General features: G+C 43.2%; 1 protein-coding gene across 3 annotated transcripts in view; it reads right to left on the bottom strand.

The window, feature by feature from the left end:
• FREM1 (FRAS1 related extracellular matrix 1) overlaps positions 1-12,146 on the bottom strand; it is a 173,277-nt gene extending 161,131 nt beyond the window's left edge. For all 3 annotated transcript variants that reach the window (XM_088472659.1, XM_088472658.1, XM_088472660.1), the window contains exons 1-3: positions 11,907-12,146; positions 8,564-8,658; positions 1,439-1,740 (exon numbers count right to left, since the gene is read on the bottom strand). In XM_088472659.1, the coding sequence (XP_088328785.1) occupies positions 1,439-1,740; positions 8,564-8,658; positions 11,907-12,146 (637 nt within the window). The remainder of the gene's footprint in view (positions 1-1,438; positions 1,741-8,563; positions 8,659-11,906) is intronic.
• Positions 12,147-12,415: the final 269 nt, after the last annotated feature.

Here is a 12,415-nt window from a genome sequence, read left to right as displayed (position 1 = left end):
GCATTGGTATTACATCCGCCAGGCTTTAGCCAAAATTTTTTGGTGTTTTCTACAAAAATTCAGGCCATGATACTGAAGTTTTTAAGGACATTAATGGTCACTAGGTCAAGGGCCGCCACCTTAATATCTGCACAGTGTGTTGCAGCTGGTGGCATGATTTTTTAAATTTGTTTTGCTTTTAACAAAATCAAACATTTTTTGTTTGTATTATCCTTCATTCTCACACTCTCTGGTGCACCTCATATATGTACTACAGGGGTGTGTAACCCAATTAGGGTCTGTGGTAGTATACCCAGAAGGTCAGCCTCCTAATAATTGTTAGTATAAGATAGGCTGATTTGGAGTTAGCTGCTCTGCAGTGCAACTATTAATTTTCTTTCTCATTCAACCCTTGTGAGAAATCCTTGGCTATTGACAATGTCATATTTTATGGCCTTAAATGTAATTTTCTTAATCAGTCAATCTTTCTTTCACTACATATTCTACCTCCATTTCCCTCTATGGCTCTTGGGCCTCTGATCTATTTCTTGATTAATGAAAACATAATATTGCATTGTATAGTTTATATTAAACTGCTATCCTGTCTGTTACTGCAATGCCACTCTGTTTCCTAGATGTGTCATATTTGAAGTTGAATCGCCACATGTATGTGCCGCTCACTGCTGTCGCTTAGCTTAGTCAGCCAGCTAGCTCAGTGCAACCTTTTGCCCTAAACTGTATGAAAACAATATTGTGAGCTGTGAGGTGCTCAACATTGACTGGAAATGAATGGAAATGAATGTTATTCAGGTTAATACTGGAGGAACAAAAACAGTCCCAAATTATGTGATTTTAGTTTTATACATTTAAAAAAAAAATACAGATCCAACAAAAAAAAAACATTTGAGGGCAGTTTTGGCAAAACCAAAACCCGATGACAAATTAGGACCAAAACCGAAACCAAAACACAAGGGGTTGGCGCAGATCTCTGTCAATGCACATGCGGGGCTAAAAGGTCACGAATGTGCAGTGTCAAATTGCGATTGACATGAGGGGCAGAGCATGGAGGTTTCCATGGAGGGAACAGGAGATCCCCCTCTAGCGGTAATGCCTCCGGCTAATGCCATCTGGAAATGATGTTAGCTAACAGGACCATGCTCCAAAAAAGCCAAGCTTTCCAGATTAGTTGTCTCATTAAGAATAATGGGGACTGTATTATCCTGTTAGCTTGCCTAGTGCAGGAGATATATCAAATAATCCCGCATTAGGGATTTCTTAAATTGCAATTTTCGCATGATTTTGGGGGAAAATACTTTCAGAAATAGGCCCATTGGAGAGACAAATACATGCAGCTTAGACAAGGGAATATGTTAGTACCAGTAGATCAGAATGGCTGTATTTTTTTAGCAGCGGTATAACTGAATCCACAAAATGTCCATTGCTTACTAAAGAAACTTACTGAAAGCACTGAAGATACTGTGTGGGTGATCTCCACGTGGGGCCTCTGTTACAGGATCTCCAGTGACGAGCTGGCCATGGGCTGGCAGGTGAGATTCTAAAGACGCCACTCGCACTGTGCACTCCAGATTTATTCTTTTCTCATAATCAAAGTTGAGAATGTTTTTGTCAATAGGATTTGATAAACCATAGAATTCTGTCACTTCCAGTTTCTTAGGTCCCTGATTTATAATATTACAGTCTGGTTCCACTAACTTCACCCTTAATATAACATTTTCGGTGAATGTTTCAGTTTCTGTAAACCTGTGTAAACAGAAATGGCAGAATTAGTGGTTAACAATCACCATACATCAAATACATTTCTTAAAAACTAACAACATGTTTAAAACATCTAAATACTCAGCCTATCTTATACTAACAATTATTAGGAGGCTGACCTTCTGGGTATACTACCACAGACCCTAATTGGGTTACTACTACTACTACTAATAATAATAATAATCATAATAGATTCTTTATAAGCTTTTGTCTTGTTATTATAAGCCGCCTTCTAGTAGAGATGAGCTCCGAAGTTGGTGGGAAGATCCGAGCCAGAACCCCTTATCTCTACCTTCTAGGAACTGTATTGGCTGCAGCACCTCCCCATGGGACTGTCTGCTTGGCGTGTGATTAGCTAGCAGAAAGCACTTCCAAAGCCACTGCCAGTCCAGTCCTCACAACTTGTACTCACTGTGGGGATAGAGCTCACTGGTGCTGCTAATGGATTTGAATTGGTGTTTATAGCACCCATAAGTGTACTCTGCTAGCCTTTATGAAGGTCGGGAATCTTCCATGCAGATTGCAGGAAGTATAAAGTCCAATGGGTTATGGTAGAAAAGGAAGCAGGGAATTATAACAGAGGAGGAGGGTTTTATTTTGAAAGAAAGAAAATGACACTACCAGCACAACTATAACTATGGGTGGAGGGGGTGCCGTTGCTATGGGTCCTGGAGGCTTGGGGGCGCATCTCCACTTCCACCCAGCTTACATCGGCATCAGTGCCAAACTTCCGCTGGGAGAATGCCTTCCAGCATTCCACTGATATAACCTAAGGTCACATCTGCTGGGGGCTCCTCCGTTTGTCTCTCAGCACCAATGGGGAGATGGATGGAGGAGCTTCTGGTTGAATAGGCACCAGTATATAAGGGGTTACCAGATAACGTAGATGTGTGTGTGTGTGTGTGTGTGTGTTGTGGGGGGTACACTATAGACTGGGGAAGGCGCACTACTATGGGGCTTATTATGAACTAGGGTACATTTATAGGGCATAAAGTGTACTATGGAACTATGAGCCATAAAGTAGACAAGGGCATAGGACATTACTACGGGGTATAAAATTAACTAGGGCATTACAAAGGGGCATAAAATGAACTACGCCACTACTAAGGGACCTAAAATGAATTAGGGCATTACTAAGAGGCATAAAATGAACTAGGGCACTACAAAGGGGCATAAAATGATCTAGAGCACTACAAAGGGGCATAAAATAAACTAGGACACTACTATGGGGCATACAATAATCCAGGGCACTACTATGGGGCATAAAATTAAATAGGGCACTACAAAGGGGCATCAAATTAACTAGGGCATTACTATGGGGAATAAAAGGAACTAGGGCACTACTATGGGGCACACAATGATCTATAGCACTACAAAGGAGTATAAAATTAACTAGGGCACTACTATGGGGCATAAAATTAACTAGGGCATTACCATGGGGCATAACAGGAACTAGGGCACTACTATGAGGCATACAATGATCTGGGGCACTATAAAGGAGTATAAAATGAAGTAGGGCACTATTATGGGGCATATAATGAACTAGGGCACTACTATGGGGCATACAATAAAATAGGGCACACTGTGGGTCATATTGTGAATTGTTGGCACTACTTTGGGTAGGAATGGTGATGAAATGACTGCAGAAGCCCGACGGAGAAGTTCCTAACTGGGGCTGGTAAGTATTCTAACCCTCCACCCCCCCTAATACTAGCCCTCCCTTAGTGATGTCTAACCCTAAAACTCGCGAGGTGGTGCATAACCCTAAGTCCCCCCGGGGGTGCATAACCCTAAGTCCCCCCCGGTGGTGCCTAACCCTAACTCCTCCTTCCTGCACCCTAAACCTAACCCTCCCAGGGGGTACCTAACCCTAACCACCCCCCATTGGTACGTATCCCTAACCCCCCCTTCCCCTAGCCTAACCCTAACACTCCCTGGTGGGGTGCATAACTCTAATTTCCCCCCGGGGGTGTCTTAACCTAACCCCCCCATCCCCGGGTTAAGAAGTATACTTACCAGGCTGTTGATGATCCTGATGGCGGGGGGTCGGGCTTCCGGAGTCGGGATTAAGATAGGCGTCAGTATTTCGGTGCCTATCTTAAGTCCCTTGCCGGGCTTATGTGGTCTGGATATAGACGGGCTGCATCTCGTCCGCCAGTCTATTGACTGCATCCCCTTTGGGCATATTATGACACTGGGGCACTAGTGTGTGGCATGTTTATTTCACAGCAGTCTACATTTGAATAATACATAATTGTAAATATTTATATTTAAGTTTTTCAACTCCATTTTTATCATGTCGGTTATTGCAATACACAGTCAGCAAAGGAAAGGACAAAATGTAGGTGCTTGTTTTTTTCTCTACTGAAAGTGGTTAGTAGATATTATAATATGGGGTAATGACTGAGATGGAAGAAGATGATGGTGATATGAGGGAATGTGAAGATTATGAAGAGACTTAAGAATGTTAATGCATTAAAATGATAGGTGGCAGTCTGTCTAGAAGCATCGTAGTCCTCTTCAAAATGTTGCTAGGGGTTCATAAAGTTCTAGTTATTCTCATGACATCTGATAGTGTCTGCCTCGTGTTATGGCACCTTCAGGCATGATGAAATTCAGTATATAAATTGAAATGATTAAATAGTTGTTTAAACTTGTCATGGAAATCATTAACCCAGTGCTAAATACACTAAGTAACAATGAGACTTGCTTGCTAAATTCAAGGACTATTGGTGAATATGAGGTCTTTTCATCTCTGTGTACCAGGCACCAAAAATAAATTGAACAGGGAAAAACAGCATTTGGGATTTTGGAATCAGAATGTTTGGGTTGTGGCTATGGCATACTGGGAGTCATAAACATGTCTTAGTGGACATGGCCACTATCCAAATCAGCATTATTAAGAAAAAAACACCACCATGTTATTGCCATGAATCAGGATGAATGCCCTTATCATGAGAAAGCAGAATAGTGTCCACAAATCAGGGCTATTCCACTGTAAACAGGACACCTGAAGGTATGTATACTAAAGAATATTAGAAGTCGGTCCAGGTATAAGTTCCCCGGAGTGGGTGCATGCCCCTAGTTCCTGAAATCAGGTGCTGGGATTGAGTATCCACGATTGGTTCCAGTCCTTATGTTACAGATTCCAGTTCATACTCTGGCTCAGTATCTGGTCTGTGATCCCTTCTCTACTACCTTCAAAATAGCTGCTAAGGCTAAAGGTTCACATACTTTTGCCATCACAGATATGTGATATTGTATCATTTTCCTCAATAAAAAAATTAGCATGTCTAATTTTTTTTGTTTCATTTGATTTGATTCTCTTTATCTACTTTTAGGACTTGTGTAAAAATCTGAGGTAGTTTTAGGCCAAATTCCATCAGAAATATAAACAATTCTGGAGGGTTCACAAACTTTAAAGCACCACTCTAGGTAGCTATAGTATAGGGATGTGAAACATCCAGTTTTTCCTGGGAACATACCAGTTTCAGGCCTTCCGTCCCAGCGTCCCGATGACTACCTTAGGGACGCATAATAGTCCACACAGTGCCTCTACAGTGCCCATTAAACACTGTGCTCCTAATAATTTTTTTATTTAGCACAAAGAGTCCCTATACTTCCCATACCCTCTCTCTCCTGTCTCCAGTGTGAAATTGTATCTGAGGGAGGGACTTTAATATGCAATGCATCACACACAAGATCCGATGCTGGGAAGATTATGTTTTGCCTCATTTTGAGATCGGAGCAAGGCGGGAAGACCTGAGCCCCGTCTCAGTTCAACTTGGCAGCCCTAAGTTCGGCTGTGTATTCCAGGAATCCAAACCTGCACATCTCTACTGAATACTGTATTATATAGTCTATTTTTACCTCCTGCAAATGACTCCATATAGTAAATATAAAATACACTTTTACCCTGAAATATAAGGGATTTGAAAATATTTTTTATTGTATCTCAACTTAGTCTTGGGTCTTTTGACTGAGTTGGGTATGATATACTGATGTGTAGAATGCCAGCTGTCAATATACTGACAGCGGCATCTCAACGGCTACAACCCCAACAGGGGAATGGTAAGTAGTGTTCCCCTGTCCTATTTACCCCCTAACCCCAGCGCCGGTGCTAGGTTTGCAAGCGCCCTAGGCAAAGCTTCCCTTTGCTGCCCCTGCTCCCCTCAGTTTTCTATCCACTTCTTCAGTCACCTCAGGCCATCCTCTGACCTCGTGCTGTGCTCCTCCATTCTTTGTCTGTGTCTGCTCCACCTCTAGTGTTCTCCACTGACCTAACAATCTGCAGTGCTGTGTTTCCGCAGCTGGCTCCTCCAGTCCAGACTTGTAGTGGCAGCATTGCAATGTCATTACATCACATCTGCAACGCTGCCAGGAACAGGTACTGTTGGCAAATGGGAGCTTGGGCCCTGCCAGCACCATGTTTTTGTTAGGTGGACTCTCCGGCACCCTCCAGAGGCCAGCACCCTTAGGCAGCTGCCTAAAGCTGGCTAATGGTAGCGCCGGCCCTGCCTAACCCTCCTTTTCTGCACCCTAACACTAACCCTCCCTAACCCACACCCTAACCCTCCCGGTAAGTGCCTAAACCTAACCCTCCCCCTTAGTGCCTAGCCCTAACCCTTCCCCCTTAGTGCTTAACCCTAACCTCCCCACCGGGATGCCTAACCCTAACCGCCCCTGTCTGGAGCCTAACCCCAACCTCTCCCTCGCATAGCCTAAGTCGCCCAGGGATGCCTAAACCTAACCCTCCCCCTCTGCGGCTAACAGCTACCCGGCCCCTCTGTACTTATGATCGGGATGCTGGTTGTCAGGATTTCAGCATCAGCATCTCCAGCCATGTCGGGTTTCTGTTGCCGGTCTTCCCACGCTGATCTGGATTCCGGCGCCGGGATTTCGGCAGTCGGCATCCCGGCCGTCTGTAAATTGACCGCATCCCTTTTAACTCAAAAGACTGCCTCCCATAATTTATATTAATTACTATTTTGCCTTTAAGCTCATAGATCTAATTTATAATTATTTAAGAATGCCACCACCAATAAGAAAATGTCAGTTAACTGATAATATGCGCACCGACTTTCCCTTTATTAAGAAATGTAAAGAAAACGACAATAAATCTGTGTTATGCTCAATGTGCAGTGCTTTGTTGTCCATGGTGGGAGGTCTGATATTACTTATCATATTAAATCAAACACAAACTTACATCTCAGGCTTCTTTAACTTCCAGGAAAGTGACTAGTTTTTAACACCTGTCAAAACAGATAATGAGTCTCCTACTCTCAAAACCAAAATGAAAGTGAAGGAACATCATCATCTCACATGAGTTTTTAAAAATATTTCGTACTTTGGGCCTGATTCAGACCTGCTTGCGAGCGCTGATCGCTCGCAAGCGGGTCGATGTTGCCCAAGTGCACATGCGCACGACGGAGGCGGCTCCGTCGTGCGCATGAGCGAGACCCGAATAACGACGGCCAAGCCGTCGTTATGGGTCTCGCACCAAAGGGGGCGTGCTGTCGATGGTGATTGACAGCACACCCCCTTTGGTGGGCGTGTCGAGGGCGTGGCTGCCCAGACGGAGGCGTTCCCATGGGAACGCCTACCGTCTGGGGCCGACCCCACTGACATCACTAGTGATGTCAGTGGGAGTGCTTTTGGCTCTGATAGAGCCAAAAGCACTCCAGGGCTTGCGGCAACGAGACCCTACTGCAGGGTCTCGTCGCAAGCCCGATGGTCGCGATGGTCTTGACCATCGCGACCATCATTTTGGCCGCTCGCTATAGCTGTGTGTGGTCACCAACAGCTATGCGAGCGGCCAGGAGGCCGCTCCAAAAAGGAGCTGGGACGGCCCTGATTCAGAGCGAGCGCTCTGTCAGAGCGTCCGGCTCTGAATCAGAGCCTTTGTTCAGTAGACACATTTTTTTTTAGGAAAATTCTTGTTATCAGGATTGATTGTGAACTTTAAATGTGCTTTAGATATCCAAACGTGATCAAATTCTATGTACAGTCTGCATTTTGTCTTCATAGCAAAATAATTCACATATTATGGGGTTTATGTAATAGGGTGCGGTGCAGGTTGACAGCGGTAGCAGGATCCCCGCAAATGTGTCCCGGTTTTTTATTTTGGAAATATAGCAGCAACCCTACTATAGGAATGATATGCAGTCAGGTGAGACAGAGCCTTTCCTATCATACTTAGGTATAAACCAGAGTTTTGACTATAAAAATTATAAGAAAAATTTAAAGAAAATATAAATATCTTCTTTGTATTATTGTAATAATTTTTATAGTCAAAACTCTGGAGTAAAAAGTGTATGGCAGGTGAGGCACTGCCTCCTCTATCTACCTTTCCGCACATCCCTGATCAAAACTCACCACATTTCCAGCACTATATACTGCTGCACCTTTGTATAATGCCCACATGAACTCTCGAGTTCATATATGTTTCTGTAAATCTGGCTCAGATACTAGCCAGTGCCTCCCCAGCCATTTACCTCACCGCACATCACTGGGATGCATTGCAAAGAAAGATGGTATAGCCCACAACAGGCTGCATCCATTTAAGGCTCACTTAATGGCAATATCCTCTTAACCTTTTTTTCCCTTATACAGCCACACATAACCCTTGTGGCACAATAATAATAATAATAATAATAATAATAATAATAATAATAATAAAATTCCCTAATGTGCCTTTATTTCATCCTAATATAACCACACCACCTATTGCTGCCAATATTTCATACTGTGGGATGTTTCTTATAAATTCTCTATCTTTCTATTCCACAAAACCACAAATATAACTGACCTGTAAAGTCGGAGCATAACTTCATCTTCATCTATGATGGGGCAGCCATTATGTATATACTGGACTTCATCAGCCAGAAAATGACAGTCAAATACCTGGGGATAGTGTTGGACACAGTGTTTAACCATCAATAAGGACAAAATGTATAATACAGTATTATTCTTCTGTTTTAAACTGGAACTTAATAGGAAATCATTTTTGTCCATCCCCTGGATATCAATGCAATAGCAGTAAAAATAAAAAGACGCTGTATAATTAATGTAAGTATGCTGAAATCATTGAATGAATATTATATAACCTCTGGGTTTTGTAGGTAGCTTGTGTGGAACTACCTTATTGGGTGCAAGAGACCACTACTAATGGCAAAAGATGATCTGGATATATGGACTGCTCATATATTAAATACTGTGATTTCCTCATTTATTATATATGTGGTTTTATATATTTTGGGATCATCTCAGACTACTGCACCTTATTAGATGGATGATGATTGGCAGAAACCACCTTGTAAAGACAGATTATCTTAAAAGTATGTACACAGAAACAACTGTGGGTGTATTAAATGAAATTAAACCTGTTTCCTGCCAGCAGGGGTCAGCAATGTATTTTGTTGGGCACTGCTGCTGTACATGTTTGTGAAACAATGTAAAAGCTGATCCAGCAACATTTTTCAGAAGTATTAATAATAACTAGCAAATGGAAGTACTGCATTTCAGTAAATGATGTCTCGCTCATGTCTGTAATGTGCAGTTGCAGGCAATATGCTTGGACGTATTTTCTGCAACTTATGCAAACTGCATAAAGTACTGAATTTGTGTTCTCGGCCATAATAACATAACGTACACTGTAGTGTGTATCTTACGCTCAGGGCTGGCTCGAGGCATTTTCGAACCAGTGCGGTCGAACAGGGGCACCATCCCATAGAGGGTGCACCCCTCCCAACATCCCGATTTCAGCAGGACAGCACTGTTTCACCCGTGGGCCGTAGTGTCCCGCGGGTGGTCTGGTCGAGAGGTTGGGCGCTCCCACCGCCATGGCTGTGCACCGGTGCGGGACCCTGGCGGAGTAGCTGAATGGATGATGCGCACATGCGCGCAGCATTCATTCAGTGCAGGGAGAGGGCTGGTGGAAGCCTAGCTAGTGATGGAGTGCTGGGCTTGCCCCCAACCTGATGTTACATGGGAGGCGTGCCATGCGGGCACGCCCCCAAGTAATGTAATTTGGGTTGGTGACCTATGGTAATTAGACCATGCCCCCATTTTCAGGGGCGCATGATGAAGGGTGACTGCTAGCCGGGCTGCACAGGGCGCGGCAACTCCTGGAGCCAGCCCTGCTTACGCTACTGGCGTAGCTATGCTTTGTACTACATTGAGGCTCTCCTATGGTATGATTCAAACTGTGGAAAAATTCCACTGTATAAATAGAAGTGCTTTAGCAATTCTTAGGGGCCTATTCATTATATTAATTATCGAGGGCCCCCGATAATTAACATCTTGCTGCGCTGATGCAATTCATCATTGCTCCTGCATGGATACAGCTGTTCCGGAGAAATGTTGCCACTTATCGTGTACATACCGGCGTTAATTATGCCGGTATGTACCTAGAAATAAGATTAAAATCACAAAGGACTGTCCTTTGGGATAGACTGGGATAGAGAGATTCCTGGTGTATGAGCAGATAGACGCGTGCCGCTACGGGGGACACTGGGAGGGATCCAGTTGGATCCCTCCCAGAAGAAATGCGAGTAGAAGTACATAGGCCATCTATTGGGTAACACCATCTAAAGCTTGGTACATATGGAAATGCTTCATACATATGGAAATACAGAAAAAACTCAGAAAACAACATTTTCGGCCACAGTTTCATGCTTAGTACATCCCGCTCTCAGTTAGTGGTTCTGACTCAGCAGTGCTAGTGCAACTACGTGAACTGGGGATCCTACAGGTGCAGAAAACCCCAGCATCCGGCAGAAGGAGCCAGGCAGTGGCAGAGGGATCTAAATGGATCCCTCTTCACAATCAGGGACTCCTTCCCACAGGGTGCAGGAATGTTCCTGCAGTCAAGCTCCAAAAAATGTGTATTTTCGGAGCTTGATGAATTTAGGTCCCCATACTAGTGTATGCGGACAGTGGGCCAGGTCAGGGTTGAAATGTAAGCAGGAGATATCCGTGATATAATGAATAGCAACAATACTTCAGTTATACAAAAGTTGGGGGTGGGGGAGTGTTTTTTTTTTAAATAAATTGATATAACATGCAGTGTTTATTTTTAATATTTTTTAAAGGTGGACTAGAAGAAACAGCAGGCCTTCAATATCCAGGCATGCTGGTACTTATTGTTCCAGGGGGAACCCTGCACTGTTTTCTCCTCCTATTTTCCAATACTAGACCAGGCTCAGCTGTCCGGGGTTAGTTATTGATTTTTATTTATTTTTTTATTTTATTTTTTTTTAGGTGGGGGGGGCGGAAATTTAAATGTATCTATTATCTAGCGGTTTTGGAGAAGTATGTTGGTAATATATTATACTTTCTAGTAGACTATTAATTTTAGGCTATTAATTCTTGATTAATAAAAACGAATTATATAGTGTTATATACAGTAGTTTTTAAACTGCCATCCTGTCTGTCACTACTGTGCCACTATGTATTATAGATGTGCTATTAAACTGCCCATGTGTTTGTGCTACTAGTCTGTCGCTTAGTGTAGGCAGCCCGCTCACTGCAGCCTTGGTGAAAACAATATTGTAAAATGTAAGGTGGTCAAAATTCATTGGAAATGACTGGAAATTAAGGCTCTTGAATGTTAATAATACTGTAGGAATGGATTAGCAGCAGTGGATACAAAATCACTGGAGCAATTCAACATTGCTCCGATGCGGAGACAGCTGGTCCGAAAATCAGCTGTCTCCACATTCCCCTCACTGCTCCTTTCCGGAGCAGCCGAGTCTGCGTGAACTGGGATTCATGCAGGCGCACAAATCCCCGTCGTTCGGCAGAAGGAGCTGAACAGGGGCGTGCCACGCGGGACCCCTTCCCATAGGGAAGGGAAGGAGTAGTGTGTACTAGCAAGCTCCGAAGTTATAATATGTAATATTATATTTTCGGAACTTGATGAATTAGGTCCTCATACTAGTAATGGCGGGCCAGATCGGGCTAAAAGGTAAGCAGGAGATATCGCTATTACCTTAATAGCCCCAATAAATAAATTCTGCAAAAGTAGGGGAAATGTAAATTTTTACCTGCTTTTGTAGAAATTAAGTGATGATGAATACACCCCTATGTAACGAAAGATAGATGTCAATATTTACATATTTTTTCATTTAAAAAATCTTAACAAACCCTACCTGTGGAGACAGCGTTCCAACCCTCTGTGTTATCGGTTCATTAACAATTACTTCCACTTTGCAGGCATCTTTCTCTTTGGGGATGGAGAAACGTAGGTCATTTTCTGACAGGTAGCCGCTCTGTCCTTTCATCACTGTGATGCCATTATTAACTTTGATAAATGAAGAGTTCAGGTACCTCAAAGTCAGCAATAATAGAGCAAGTGACTGATTCAAGCGACATCTCCAGACAGGATTCATTTTTATTTGCGCTCACATATATCCTTAAATCTAAAATCTTCAGTATTTTCCTCTATTCTGGATTATTTCCCACACCATCCAGCAGTAGTGAATCTCCAGTCATCTGTTCAACAAGCAGAAATGACCCCCTCTCAGCCAAACTCTTCACAACAACAAGCCCTTTCAGGAAGTCATGGTGGTTTAATCAAACTCGACGAAGAATCCTGACAACGCCAAATATTAAAGTGCTCCTTTTGGCTCTCTAATCCTGCATAATGAGGTGGTAAAAG

Source organism: Taudactylus pleione, unplaced genomic scaffold (assembly GCF_031769625.1).
Source record: "Taudactylus pleione unplaced genomic scaffold, aTauple2 ptg000127l, whole genome shotgun sequence".
Taxonomy (NCBI): domain Eukaryota; kingdom Metazoa; phylum Chordata; class Amphibia; order Anura; family Myobatrachidae; genus Taudactylus; species Taudactylus pleione.
The sequence above is the reverse complement of the archived record's forward strand: the minus strand, read 5'-3'. Positions and strand labels throughout refer to the sequence as shown.